This window comes from Acanthisitta chloris, unplaced genomic scaffold (assembly GCF_000695815.1).
Source record: "Acanthisitta chloris isolate BGI_N310 unplaced genomic scaffold, ASM69581v1 scaffold16340, whole genome shotgun sequence".
NCBI lineage: Eukaryota > Metazoa > Chordata > Aves > Passeriformes > Acanthisittidae > Acanthisitta > Acanthisitta chloris.
Genome location: NW_008650063.1, coordinates 8945 through 24433, shown reverse-complemented (window position 1 = coordinate 24433; position 15489 = coordinate 8945). Strand labels below are relative to the sequence as shown.

Genomic DNA, 15489 nt, shown 5'->3' with positions numbered 1-15489 from the left:
CCAGAGCTCACACTCCATGTTGCCTTTGCTTAAACAGCAGCATATCCATGTTCTGTACTCAGCCCTCACACACAGCTCACTGCATGTCCTCCCCTACTCCTCCCACCCACAGATAAACAGGCTCTGCAAACAAAGTTTGAGCAGATAACTGTGGAAGCTCTGATGGAAGGACAATGCTATTCCCTGTGGGGAAGCAAAGATACCCAAATAATGAAGCTGTCTGCCTGGGATGCTACTCTGGTCTCTTGAGGAAAGGCTCAAGTATGTGCCTTACAATTAGTTTATTTGTTATTTGTGTAACACATCCTTATTTCTATTCACTGAAATTATTAATAGGTTCATTCACTTTTTTTTTTTTTGGCTCTTCTTTAAATCAAAGCCATTCCTGTTGGGTAAAACAGTCTGAAATGCAATTTACACTGACAATGTAAAACAGCCTTACTGTAAACACACACCTACCCCCTTCACATTGCCTCCAATGATCAGAAACAATAAAACAGCTATTTATGAAACAGAAAGATCAATCTAGGATGCACTTCTGCAGGGGACAGACTCATGGTACAGCTGGGGGGTGGGAAAGTTTGAGACAGTGCTACTGGCCTAAAGGGGTTTCAGTTATTAACTGTGTGGAAGGCTTCCCCACTGCAGTGCAAATCCAGACAAGCCTCATTCCGTGCTCCAGCAGCAGTGAGCTGTGCACTCACCCTGCAATGTTTTATTGATAAGGCTCCACTAATTTTGTGTTAGTCAGGCACATGCAATCAACCAGCAAAAATCAGATCTATAGTACAGGTGGTTTTAAACTGAACACTGAAGCATATGGCCTAGAAAATGCAGGACAGCTGGCAAGGCACAGCACAGGCTCAAGAACCTGACCTGGAGGTAGCCTGAGAAGGCAGAGATCACAACACACTCCATTAATACAGCGGAACATCTTACCAATAATGAAGTAATCAAGGAATAAGCAACTGGAGCCAATCCCTATCACAATTTCAGGCCTCAGCCCTGAAAGCTTAGGCAGTTTATAAATGAGATGCTACCAAAGGACTCCTGTGATTGTGAATATATAAGCCACTTCCACAACTCCAGTCACACACCTGAAGCAGCGAGGCAGCGTTTGCAAAAGCTCTCCCCCCTAGGAAGCCACTTCCAAAATTGGGCAGCCCTAAAGGTGTATAATAAGCATATTCAGAATCATCTGAGCTGCCATGAGTAAGTGACATCTCTGACTGACTGTTAAATACAGCTTTGTTTGTTTACTTTCATTCTTACCTGCTGATGTTGCCTGGATGCAGCTGTGATATGCTCGACAAGGGTATGTACTAATGGCTTGCACATGATCTGAAACAAAGAAAGACACAGTCTCTTATTAGTGGTTTGCTACAAACACGTTTGTTTTTCAAGCAAAACAGTCTCTGCTTCACACAACTTCTTCAGTAAGAAAATGCCACAAGAAAGAGAAGTGCCCAGAGATCAGCAACAGCTTATTTGAAAACTAACAGCTTTGCTCACACCAGCCCTGAGTGAAACCTTGATCACAACAAAACTCAGCAGCAAAACTCTACACTTGGAAAAATCAAGCAAGTATTTCACCTCCTGTGTTCGGCTTGGTGATGACTGAAGTCTGCATCTGCCTGACACTATGTAGTGTCAGTTCACTTTGTGCAGAGACTCAGTCCCAGGCAAACGAGAATACATTGAGTCAGACCAGACCATGTGAGTGCTTGGAAAAGTTCTAAATCCACTTTCTACAGGGGCCAGAAACAACTCTGCCAGGAGGAAACCATTTCTGGAGACAGGTTACCTATCCTAAAGTAGTTCCTTTAGGATGAGGGCAGTGATCATCCCCCTGTGCTGAGCACTGCTGAGGCACCTTGAGTGCTGTGTCCAGTTCTGGGCTCCTCATGACAGGGCAGACATGGAGGGGCTGGAGCATGTCCAGAGAAGGGAATGAAGCTGGGGAAGGGTTTGGAGCACAAGTCTGATGAGGAGTGCCTGAGGGAGCTGTGGGGGCTCAGCCTAGAGAAAAGGAAACTTGGGGAGGACCTTCTCTCTTTCTACAACTGCCTGACAGGAGGTTGGAACCAGGCTCTGCTCCCAGGGAACAATACAGGATGAAAGAAAAGAGCCTCAAATTGCACCAGGGGAGGTTTACATTAGCTATTAGGAAAAATTCCTACACTGAAAGGGCTGTCAGGCATTGGAAGAGGCTGCCCAGGGAGGTGGTTGAGTCACCATCCCTGGAGGTATTTAAAAGACATGTAGATGTGATGATTTTAAAAGACATTTCTACAAGGAACAGTCACATGGAATCCACAGGCTCTGGAAACCTGCAGATGGGATCTTAAGCTCATTGTCCATGTGGGCAGCACACAACCCTGCTCTTCCCCCATTTCACAAACTCGTGTAGGTGGCACCGTGGGCTGGTGTCCTAAGAAACCTGGTAAGGAAAAGAACTCTCTCCTGGGTGGATTCCTTCAGAGTCTGAAAGCATCTTCCCCCAGTTACACAAGCCTTCATCTCCTCCCACCCTCCCATCAAACATCAGTTCCAAGAGGTTTTGAGAAAGGGCTTCTGGCAACTGTCTGTAGCTCGCTCTGACCTAAAAATCCCCGAAGAACTGAATGACATTCAGACCCAAGGCCTGTTTCTTACTAACTCGCTGTCCTCAGAGTGGAGTCCAGCCCCAGGCATAGGTCAAGTTTGCAGGAAATACCTCAAATGTTGCAGACACTGACACTGCCTGAACATCCAGCTTGCATATTAGATTCCAATTAGTCTCTAGGCTCCTCAGCCCTCTTGGAAAAAAACTGAGAAACTAAGCATGCAGTCAGAGCAGAGGTGGACAGGAGCTACACTGGCTGTAGCTCCACAGTGGCCTATTTTGCCTTTGTGCAAACCTTGCTCATCTACATTGCCTTGAATACTAGTAACAAAACAGAGTTTGATAGGCTATGCTTGAGAGAGCAGATTTCTGTTCCCCTGCATTCTCCATGGAATATCCCAGTCCAAACCATAAATGAGGTCCTGGGATTCTGCAGTGCTGCTATCAGAGTCTGAGCAGGTGAATATCTTAGGAAACCTCACAGCAGTTTTTAAAAGCCACAATAAACCAGAATTACCATCATACTCTGGAGACAGCAGAAGACAACACAGCACACAGGCAGCAGCACTTACTGGGAAGCGTTTGAAGAGATCGTGGAACATGGAGCAGGTGAGAGGACTGTTCCGTTTGCTGAGGAACTCTGTCAGTGCCTGGCGGTAGATAACAGACACCTCCTCCACGTTTAAACAGCCTGGGTTCAACAGCTACAGGGAAAGAACCAAAAATTTCCAGTGAAACACAAGGATGAGTCACTAGCAATGAAGAGATTCATTTATCAGCGCACACAGACTTTCCCAACAACTAAATATTCTTGGGTAGCTTATATGATAGAGGCCTACAAGATATGACACAGAACCATGAAGAAACAACAAAGCCCCAAAATGCTCTCACAAGCACCAACAACCAACTGTACGACCTTGGCAAGGGCAGCACAGCTTTCTAGTAAGACTACACACACTGCATGTGGTGTGAGGGATGTACTCGAGGTCTGTGGTGGGCATGGCTAACACACAAGGCTCACAGAGCCCACCCTGCAGCCACAGGGCTACTTGAATCTGCACATATCAGTGCATGTAAATACTTAGATCTACATACACTTGGCAGCTATGTCCAGGATTCCTGGGTGTCCAGCAGATAAGTCCTAGCTCTGATCAGGGATCCAGCAATCCTGGAACTGTGTTCATGCTCCAATATCCCCCTCTGGTGGGGAACAAGGATTCCAGACACAGAGCAACCAACTGAGACCTGCACAGGCTATATGGATCTACATAAACACGGGTGAATGAAGAGCCAAGTGTGCAGCATTGCAGCCCAACATTCCTGACTCTTCTCATAAGGCCAGGGATGCACAGCTCTTTGGGAACAAAGAAAAATTAAGGCCCAGAAGGTCAAAAGTGTGATCTTCACGCTAATAGATGGGACTTTTGTGAATCAGGGATGCACAGCTCTTTGGGAACAAATAAAAATTAAGGCCCAGAAGGTCAAAACTGTGATCTTCACACTAATAGATGGGACTTTTGTGAACCTCTGCCCAAAGAATCTTTCCATGGCCCCGTGGCAAGTTAAAGCCATGTTAATGTGATGTCCTGTTCTCAGGTCAAACCCCCAGTCCTACTGCAGCTGAACACAGGCTAAAGTGGAACAGGGGAGATGGCCCTTGAAATATATGACTTCAGTTTCCCAGCTGATTGTTTCTACTTAGCACTTTTGACATACACAGCTGTGGGGAAAAAAAGTGTCTATGTTTGTATGTACAGTAAACCTTCTCCCATGTATAGGTTTACTGTAAAAAAATTTCTTCTATAGTTTCTCCATAAATTTGGCCACTGCATCCTAAGGTCTGCTCTAGTTCCACTTTCCTGCTCATTGAAAAGCTCCAAATGATGCCCACAAAGCACAACTCACTGGAAACACACCACACCTTTGTCTCTGCTTCCCCACTGAAAACCTCCCTGGCCTCAACACAATGTCAGCACCAGCAGCATCACATGAACTGAACTGTCACTTCCCTCAAACCAGCAGCTCACATCATCTCCTGGCTCTGTCCCTGCCTGGTCAGGACCACAGCTCCATTCCCACAGGAATAAGAGCCTTCCCTGGGAAGCTGCGCAAGGATGATGTGAAGCATGTCCCTCCCCACAATGCCAAGTATGTTGTTTATATTCCCCATGGATCTCCCACTTTGTTTTTCTTTCCAGAAAGGCCCAGCACAGCACAAGAGCTGCTTGGATTAACACTCTCAGCCTCTCGCTAAGCCCCAGAAACACTGGTTGTCTTTTCAGCCTCCAATAATACCTCAGTGTGTGCAATTTTCAGGCCCTCCCTTGGCATGAGGTAGCCCTGTTTATTTTTCTCCCCCACAGTATGTCAACAGGATTAAGACACCAATTCCTGAGCTCAGCTTGAGGGGTTCAGAGGCAAGTATCCAGTCAGCTGGTGAAACACTACTTGCTAGGTTTCTAGTGGAGATGACTGGAGTGAGCTGCCCAATACATAGCATCACCATATGCTGAGAGCTGCAAAATGCAGCAGAGACAGTAGGTGAAAGGGGACCAGACACTAAGGTTCCCTGAGTAATGGATACCCATAGCACAACCAGATGAAGAGTCTCCCTGCAAACAACTACCCCTGAAATCAGAGCTGTTCCACATGCTCTTCTCCCTGAGGTAACTCAGTCCAAACCTCAGAGAGGTGAAAATTCACTCACTCACTACTGTCCTGTGCCTCCCTGCTCCTCTATACCCTTTGCAAAAGAACTCATGAGTGACTGCCAAAGGCTGATGGAAAAAATAGCAAAACAAGGAGAAGAGCAGCACAAATATCCATCAGGCTTCTTTGGTCATTAACCTGGACTGACTGTGCCATCAGCAGCCCTGGTGACTATGGGCAAGCAGGCACTGCAGAGGCAGGAAGGTGAGGGCCAGAAGGGGATAGGGAATTTGTCAGCTTTATGGAAGTCATGCAACTTTACTGGCAAAAAAACACATCCTCAAGTGCTGCCTCATGTCCTACCTGACACGCCTGCTTTGCTTTGCTGTCGCTCTGTTTCTCTGGCTGAGGGGGAGGAAGAGTTGATGATGTGTTTCCTTTCAACACTTTAAGCAGGTATAATGAGGCACTGAAAAAGAAAAGGGGAGAAAATACCATTTACCACACTGTCACAGTGCCACTGCAAAGCCACCTGAGGGCAGAGGCCAAGTGGGCCAGGCAGCTTATTCTCTAGCAAAGAGGGTTATGGCATCCAAGAGGGCTCTTCTCTCAGTCTAGCCCACTCCTGCCAGACCTAAAGACAAATAAATCTTGGGAGGCTGCATAATTCCATTATCAGTCACCAGTCAGACATTCCCACTGTCAGTCTGGTTTGCTCAAGCTCATGCTTTTGACTGGCACTGCTTGAGGACTGCTGCATCCACCTAGGATTTTGTAGCCTGCATAGCTCGGCCAGCACTGCAGTGCAGCCTCTCATCCCAGGCTGCTGTGTGCTGGAGAACTCAGGAATATCAACTGGGAGGGCATGCAGACACACTGCTGTTTTTCAGCAAGGTTGTATTAACTGGGCAGGACTCCAATCAGGACTGCCACTGCTGGGAAGCTGTCAGGGAGCCCACACAGCCAGCCCTGTGCTGCCAGAAGTACCATGGTTCCTGCACAGCCACGAGACAGGTGTGCTGCACAGTCAACACTGCCTGGTGGCACTGGACTGACCATGCAACATAGCACCCACTGCATACACAGCTGAGTTGAGAAATCCCAGACTGAGTATGAAAGCCCTCCTGAAACTGCCTGCATGTCACAAGACAGACTAGTGGTAAATGACACTCCCATTTGCACCAGGGAACAGCAAGATCATTCACGTTTCCTAACAAACACACATCTGACTTATCCTACTTCACCTGTATTCTGTAGCAAAGGAGACGATACTGGTATGTACAGTCAGGACCCAATCATGATTGTCTTTACTGTGCTATCATGGAGAGAAGAAACACTGTATTTACAGAATGATCATTGCAGGCTGACTAGAAGCTACACTCATCCCCCACTGAATCACACACACTGCATTACTCCCTGATGAAAACTCAAGGAAGTGCTTCCCATCAGCAGCAGCAAAGCTGCACCAACCATTTCTGTACCAGAGAGCCCATGGAAGATGATGACCACCAGAAAATAGACATCTGTTTGAAAATGTCAGGCCTGACTAGTCCTCATGTAACATACAGATGCTGGCACCAAGGCTCTCGCTTCTCAGACCTTTTTAACATGTAACATCATGTCACAGTCCAGCCCACAGCACCCAGCAGAGATCTCCTTACCTGAAGTAATAGAGAGCCACTGCAGAGTCAGAGTGCCTGCAGGCTTTGTTCACAAGCCTCTGCACTAAAGCATGCACCTCTTCTTGCAGAGGGTCCACTCTCTTGCAGTACTGCTTGTTGCGGCACAAGGAGTTCCTGAAGGAGCATCAAAAACAAACACAAAGTCACTACCTACAGCTCTGGGGAACAGATGGTCTGGAACTCTTACCACTGGGCTCAGGGGGAGTGAGAACAAAACCAAAATATAATGAGTGGTAATAAACAATGCCAGCTGTGGGCAGCACATTGCTGTGGTATTGTTGTGGCAGTACGGGTGAGGACACTTACTGCTCTTCACCTTCAAGCACCTATTTAGGCATCAGAGTCAACTCACACAACAGGGACTGGTTGCCTCAAATCTTGTTGCTTCATAACTGCTTCTCAACTAGGGGGAGAGAGCAGCACTGAAAATGTTTTAGTACAGTGTTGAGGAGGTCAGGGTGGTGGACAGAGAACACATCATGGCACACACCATGCATTATGTCTGTCTAGTTGGTATCATCCCTCTCTTCCAGCTGTGGACAGAGAATTTGCACTCTGTCTGTCCCAATATTAACTTGTTGGGAGTTTTGTTCCAGTCACAGCAGCCACTCTGTAAGCCTTGGGAGCTGTTGCACGGTCTGACTCAGAGGTCAGAGACCTGTGGAGATATTCAGTGACATGGCACTGTGCCTGCAATACCAATGTTTGCTCTGGAGGTTTCCACCTGCAAACAGGTTTGACACTTGAAGTGCCTTAGCCTAGAAAACCCAGATCCTCATTCCTTTCCTACAGGTTATGACTAAGCACTGTGTGTGTGGTGCTGGTAATCTAATCCTACATGATCTATAAGCACAGCAATTGCCTTCAGCCTTACAAAGACCAACTCCTGGGGTTCAACCAACACCATTGGTGTCTATCAAAAGCCATTTCCTATTACCTGGAAGTCTAAGGACACTTACTGGAAGATACTTGCTGTTTTTCGAAGGAAGTCAACCTCCTGCTTGTCAGAGTCTGAGCTCATGCATTGTTCAATCAACTGAAGCAGGGGCTCAATGATGTCAAACACCAAGGGGTTCTCTGCTTGCTTAATCAGGAACACATCAATCAGATCCAGCACCTGAAAACATGGGAGTTACTGAAGTGAGAACTAATGCAGACAGGGAAACAAGATGGATCTACCCAGAGCAGCTTCTCCAGACTGGAGAGGGCTACAGTGCAGCTGGAAGGGGCTGAAGGAAACTGTTTGCAAGTTTGACCTGTATACCTTCTGCTATCATTTTACTGTCAGGGCATGAGAAACTGAAAATCAACAATTTGAAACTGAAGTTTGGAGGCTGTTTGTTGATTTCAGCTCTGTTTCGGGCAGTGACACCATTTAGAAGGAGCAGTTATGAGAACCACTGTCACCTGGCCAAACCTACAGTCACTATAACCTGGCACAGATCTGTTAGCACCACTGACTGACAGCTCTCCCCCTTGACTCCCAGACAGTGCATCAGCATAAAATCAGCCCTTTTACAGAACAGCATCAGAGCAGAAATGCAGTAAAGCCAATGGCTTGCTCCATGTTCAGCCTTCACCTCAGCTAACCTGACTCCAGACAGTTGGGTCTGGGAGCGGCCTTCACCTCAGCTAACCTGACTCCAGGCAGTTCGGTCTGGGAGCAGCTGGAGCTGTCCCTGGATGCCAGAAGGTCCCGGATGGCCCATGCTGACACCAGGCGGCCTGAACTCAGCATTACAGTCACCAATAACCAGAGGGTAATCACTATCCCCTCGATTTTACCAGTTTAACAAGCCAAAACAGGCTGCAAAACTACCCGAGGCACTTTATGCAGATCACACTAAGAAACATCAGGCTTGTCCAGTTTACAAAAACTGACAGGCACCTTTGGGAAGGTGTGGGGAAGGATCTAATAAATTGAAGCATTTCAGATCAGCAAACAGAAACCATAGTGCACTTTTTGAAAGCACAGTCCTGGTTCTAATTTTGAAGCAGACCTGTGAAGCCCCAGTCACTGACCACAACAGTGCTGTGTCAGGTGAGGTACAAAGCCAGAACAAGCCAGTCCCAGCCTCCAGGAGCTCATGACATACATGAGTGGCCAAGCTGTTCAGTGTTAGGCAGCTCATGGCATGCTGTAGACTACAACTAAGGTGCTAATAAGGCAGAGGTCTTCCCACCTTAGCCTTGAAATCCCTCCGTAGGATCTTCTCTTTCCGTATCCTGTCCTTCTCGTCCTTCTTCGCCTGGATCCGTTTCTGCTGCTCCGCAAAAAGGGCTGAGATGTTCTTGTCAAGAGCCATCATAGCCTCATCATCCAGCTCTTCATCACTCTCATCTCCTCCCTTTTGTTTTTAGAAAACAAAAATATGTCATCACATGTACTTCAAAAAGACAGCAGGAGAGAACCACAGCCAAGACCAGACTCAAGTAGGGCTGTAGCTACCTCCAGACCCAGAATAACAATGTAGGGAGGGAACACAGATGTTCAGGTCCATGAGAAATCTCACATTTCCTATCAGGTAACCCTGGCTGCACAGCACTAACACTAGAGGATCAGGAGAAGGAAGAAGCTGAGGTTTTGACCCTAACACCCTCTGTGCTATTCCTCCTTCAGCAAAGAGGTTTATATATGGCTCTTTCTGCAGCCTTTATCAGAATCATTAAACCAAACTATCTGTTATAAGAAGTCTCCAGATTGGCCTTCAGGGATCACTCCTCCATGCAGGCCAAAACAGGCTCCATGTACAGTGTCACAGTGCTTTAGCTCACATCAATCTCATTTATTACAGGCAGGAGCACAAGCTGTGTCAGCCTAGACTGGAAAAGCTAAAGTGTTCAAGATATACTAACAATAAATAAAAGAACAAGTGAATTATTCCCACAGCTCACTGAAGATCCTGACCTCCTGCTTCAAGTGGCACACAAAGTTGGCTGCCAGAGCTGTTACTGCATTAGTTCACATAGGATGTGGGTTATCAGAAACCTCCTGGTATATGTATTAAAGTAGACAGTGAAAACATACCACTGCATTCCCTGCTTGGAGAACATTCATCAGCTGACTGCGAAAATCATCATCAACTTCTTCATTGTTCTCCTCATCTCCACTGTCAGTGTCGTCTTCATCTGAGGAGTCCTCACTGCCTTCCTCATCCTGAGGAAGAAAAGTTCACCTCATGACCACACCATTTTTCAAGCTCTACTCAATTCTCAGGTGTGTCACTGTTCAGAAATAAAACCTCAACCTCCCCTACCCCACTGCCTTGCTTCCAGCCCTCAGCTTCAAGTAAAGACACCTCAGATAAGGAGATACCAGGTCTTCACAAGTGCTAAAAGCAGAACATAATACAGACTTCCCTGTCATATTAAACAAGTATCAAAGAGAAGCTTCCAAGGAACATCAGAGGTAACAGTCTTCATCTGACTCTCCTCTCTGCTAATGCCTGTGATGCTTTGTGACTCCAACCTCTGCAGTTCTTGAAACATGAGATCTGGATTCAGCTGTGCATTGCAGCCACAGTTCAGTCTGTGGCTGCAAAAAGGAGAGGCATGTCCTGATTTCAGGATAAAGCCATCTATTCAACCAGTCATGCCTACAACAGCAGGCCAGGAGACTCATAAACATGCTCTTCCAAAAAGCCATTTGTGTGCTGCACCTTTATAATGAATCTTAACAGAGCAACAACCACTTTCCTCAAGACAAAGTAATGCAATTAAGTCTGTTACCACAGATCAGAAGACACATTAAACAGTGAAGCTCCGAAGAGTATGTCACTGCCAATGGCACATTTCAGAAGACACATTAAACAGTGAAGCTCTGAAGAGTATTTGTCATTGCCAATGGCACAACAATTACCGTGTCCTGTGCAGATTTGCCCTTTTTCTTCGATTCTTCCATCACAACAACAGCACTTTCTTCATTTTCCTCTTGGTTTGGGTCAAAAACCTGGAAAAAAATAGATAAGTAACTTGTGGTTTTTTCAGTGTTTTGGTTTTTGATGCATTTCTTGTGTACAACAGACATTTCAGCACAGTAAACAGGTGAATAATGAAATAGCAAGTAAGGGCATTTCTGTTTGTTAATATGCCAAGTTCTTTCTGTAAGTCACAAAGGAGGTGGAGAAAGATGAAAAGAGATTGGTGACATCACACATTTTGGTTTGTTATCAATGAAGTATTAGGTTCATCACATAAAACCTGACAGCACATCTTTGGAAGCCACATGTCACTCTCTCAGAAAAAAAAGCACCTTACTTGGGGGTATGACCAATTCAGATTTTTAGTGTCACTTATTTTTAGCACCTCCAAGGTCAGCCTTTCTAGAAAAAAATAGTTGTGACCATTTATACTCACATATAAAATCTACTACTTATATAAACTGACCCAGGAATTTCCTCAGCCTAAAACTACCAAAAAGTACAGCTTAAAGTCAGCAGACCTCAAGCTTCTATTAAAAGAAACTAAAACAAACAAAAAAAAACCCCAAAAAACCATTTTGCATTTCAAACTCAGCAGCACATGCTGTCAGACATTGTCCAAACCAGGCTTCAATTTAATCCCAAAATGGAGACATGCTTGTATATCTGTTAGGAGAAAGACAGGCAAATAGCACAATGCCCTACTAGTGTCTCACTTACATCCAGGATCAGCTGCAAACCTCTCTTGGTCAGGTTAGGGCATATCCACACAAACACACTCTTGGAAATCCGACGTAAGAGCAGACTGGGCTGGGCAAGGAGGGAGAGGAGGATTTCCACCATCACCTCAACCCATCCTGGCTCTGAGTTGTCTGTACAGGAACAAACAAACAATGACAGGAAGGGACACTGGCACATTGATAACAAACTACAGAAATATCCAGCAAGGAATAAAAGCTTGTCCTTCTGGCTGGCTCTGAGAAGTACTCACTCAGCAACACAGACCAGAAACAATCCAGTGTGAAGCTGACCACTGTAGCTGCATTGGAAGGCTACAAACCACAGGGAGAAACACGCCTGAAACGGTATTTTGGGCCACTGCAAAGCCTTACCAGGTAACAAAACCTGCGATTCATTAAATCATCACTTAGATTAGCAGTTCTGCAAGCTGTGCAACACCTACTTGCCCACATTAAAGCAATCAGCAGCTACTCAGCAGAAGTACATAGATTTTACAGTATTTCCAATGGAATCAGGTGTGACAGCAGCCCATGAAAAATGACAGCACTAAAACTTGTCCATTAGTTCAAGACTTTGGGAATCCTGATCTATAAACAACTAAGCCACCATAAAATTAGAGCTTATGTTTTCACAGTACTCTCAAATTGATTTACACAGGCTTCAGGAGAACAAGACCACAGCCAGAGAGGAAGTTAAAAGACCAAGTCAGATTCTTTCCTGGTCAGGTCTCAACCTATGTCCACAGGCCCTAAAGAAGGACTAGCCCCAGTCAGCAAACAGGACACATCTCCTTTGCCCAGAACTCAAGCTGTGCAAGAATCATGTTTCAGGCCTGCCAGGTGTGAGGAGAGCCCACCAGTGGCAGATACCACTTCACTCAAGCTCTTGGCGAGCACAGAACAAGGACTCAAAAACAGTGAACTCCCTTGGGCACTGCTTATTGGAACAAGGGCCATGTATGAAGCTCAGCTATCCTTCCTGAGGCACACTGGAACACCACCCACTGAGGGTGCAGAGAGAGAGCTGGAGCATGAGATTTAGGAAGACCAGGAAACAGAAGGAGGAAGAGAAGATTCTCCTGGGGATAAGTGCATCAAGTCAGAACCAATGCAGAGTGTTTCACTACAGCAGAACTGCCATCTTCTGGCTTTTGACAGACCACTGACAATCCCACTCCTTTCCATAGGAAGGACTCACCAGTCTTTTTCTTCTTGACTTCTTTGCCAAATGCCTTCTCTGTGCAGTTCAGGAGGTCACTCAGAACATCCACTGTTTCAGATTGATTCTGTTGGACCACAAGCAGACAGTAAACACCCTCTAAATTCCCCACAACCACCAGTAACAGAAGGAGTACACTCCAAATATAAAGACTACTCCAAATAGGTACATGAGCTACTACAAGCCTTTTGCAGAAGAAAACATGAAACTTTAATAACAAGTAAAATAAGAAATAAGTAAAAATTGCTGGACTCAGCAGCAATCCAAGGGCAAAACTAACGCTCAGGTCAAGCTCTGCCTGACAGTCTCTCTGTAAGTTCAAGTCTACAGTCAGTGTAAGAATCACAGTCCAATAGCTGCTCATTTTCAGAAGCCAGAGGCTATGAAAGGTTGGATCTCTGACCACAGAGAAACTCTCCAGCTCAGTATTCAGACAGCTCAGCTATCAGCCCATTTCATACCATAGAAATATTCTTCAAAGGTCTTACCTTGAAAAGATGAATTGCCATTGAAAGCAGAAGTTGCTGGAAAGCACCAACTTTGGCACTGTCTGACTTATTTTCCTTCTTCTGCAGATTCTTCACAGACTGAAGTGTTCTGAAGAAAGAAACCTCTCTGAGTTTTTCATCATTACAACAACAAATCCTCTCTTATGATCAGACTAAAAACATGACCAAATCTGTAACACTATTCTGTGTACTTAACATTTAAGTTATTGAAATTGGACACACACACACAGTACACAACCTAAACCCAACAATAGTATCTCACTGTGTGTAGCTTATAGAAAACTCTGCACTTGGGCATAGCCTAGATTCCTCTGGCACAGCCAAGAAATAGACTTTTATAGAAAAATCAAACTCAAAAAAGAGTCAATGAGAAGTTTGTACAGGGATTAATAGGAGAAAATATGAGCAGAGTTACAATGATGTTTGGGAGAGGGACTACGAGCAAAAATAGAAAAGGATATGGTTAGCATAGTTAACACACAGAAGGAGCAGGAAGAAATGTGGTGATGAGAAACAGGCATTCTGAATTCCAGCCATGGGTGCAAGATACTCAAGGAGAAGAAAAAGAACAGTCAGTGCCTGTGAAATGGCTCTAAATCAGCAGCCAGATTAGCAGAGGATGAGAGAATACAATCTTTTTTACTGAACCAAAAAGAGATCAAGACTAGGGTTTTTCCACCTTCCTCATCTCACCAGCCCAGCACACAGCTTCCCAAGCCTCTCACCTCTCCCAGATATCCTTCTGTTCCTTGGTAAAAGGCTTCACAGCTTTGACATGCTCAGTGGAGAGCAGCTTGTTGGCATACTCAGCCAGGAGGAACATCCACAGCTTCCCATCTGCAGTCACACCATGGACATGCTTCTCCCTCAGGGCTGCAGCCTTTGCTGTGTCCCCCAGAACAGGCATGGTGTTTAGTGTCTGCAGTAACCTGCAAAGAACAGCAGCAATATGTTACTGCCACAGGAACCAGGTGACCTTCTCCCACTTTCCAAATTAATGCCCACCAGTAGAGCACACTCATCCCAGAGCTCTGGTCACTCACTGCAGCTCACATTCACAGGGCCCAAGTTTCAACCCATGCATGTAGAGCTCAATGTTTTGGTGTACCCAAGGACATTGACTATTATTCTCAGTTGTTTCCCACTCTGTGCCCCACCATGTCCTCTGCTTTCCCTCTACTGAGGTTTAGCAATCACCTAAATACACCTGTTAGTACCAACTCCATCTCCCTTACTACATGGAGCCATCAGCAGCTCACACCAGAGTGGATAGAAAGCCAACAACCACCAGCACAGCCCCACCACCTCCCTCTGGGGTCCTTCAGCCATCAGCAGCTCACACCAGAGTGGACAGAAAGCCAACAACCATCAGCACAGCCCCACCATCTCCCTCTGGTGTCCTTGCCCTTCCAGCTTTCAAGAGGCAACAGAAATCTTATCGTGAAAAAGCAGTCTGAGCCCAACTCCACACCTGCTTGATCATCACACACATACTCAGCAGGTTTGCCATGGACAAAACATGGATCTTTGGAAAAGCCATCCAGGATCTCCTCAGAAAAAGCCATTCCCTGGTGCTGGAGTCACAGATATGCTCCAACAGCAATTCCAAACCTCTTGCCCTGCCATTCACAGGCTGATCATATCCTCAGGAAAAAAAAACCCCAAGAAATTTTCAAGCTTAAAGCATGTAAAAGCAAATTCTTACCCAAAGAAGAAGTTTTCTGTCTCTGAATAGTCCCGTTCCTCTAGGGGCTCTGATGGAAGGACACACGCCTCACTTATCTGGGAAGTCTTTTTCTTAGCCTTAAAGAAAGCATGGAAGAAGCAAAACCTAGAATAGACAGAAAGAAGAACAAAATAAAGACCCAGCTTGGTCATAACAAAGCAAAACCAGCCCCTGTGTGCACACCAAACAGTGCCACATATTCACCACATTCTTACTCAAGGATGTCCAAGCACTGAGAAAAGTCACTATTTACAATAAAGACCATTTCCTCAAGGTACACAGGGAAAGAAGAAACAAATATGCTCAGAACTTCACAAAAGTGAAGTGTCAACACTTGAGGCCACACAATACAACACTCAGACTGTCAGATTTGGGTCACATTCTCCAAGACTTTTTAACTGATAGATAAACACTTACTAAGACCTGATATTACAAGCAA

The 15489-nt window shown here is 45.6% G+C and overlaps 1 protein-coding gene across 1 annotated transcript in view; it reads right to left on the bottom strand.

The window, feature by feature from the left end:
- Positions 1–1272: 1272 nt before the first annotated feature.
- MYBBP1A (MYB binding protein (P160) 1a) overlaps positions 1273–15489 on the bottom strand; it is a gene marked incomplete at both ends in the record, with an annotated part of 21324 nt that continues 7107 nt past the window's right edge. The window contains 13 exons of the mRNA XM_009083572.1: positions 1273–1341; positions 3178–3309; positions 5618–5723; positions 6916–7050; positions 7896–8053; positions 9120–9284; positions 9965–10093; positions 10796–10885; positions 11577–11728; positions 12795–12882; positions 13304–13412; positions 14050–14253; positions 15030–15155. Of these exons, the coding sequence (XP_009081820.1) occupies positions 1273–1341; positions 3178–3309; positions 5618–5723; positions 6916–7050; positions 7896–8053; positions 9120–9284; positions 9965–10093; positions 10796–10885; positions 11577–11728; positions 12795–12882; positions 13304–13412; positions 14050–14253; positions 15030–15155 (1663 nt within the window). The remainder of the gene's footprint in view (positions 1342–3177; positions 3310–5617; positions 5724–6915; positions 7051–7895; positions 8054–9119; positions 9285–9964; positions 10094–10795; positions 10886–11576; positions 11729–12794; positions 12883–13303; positions 13413–14049; positions 14254–15029; positions 15156–15489) is intronic.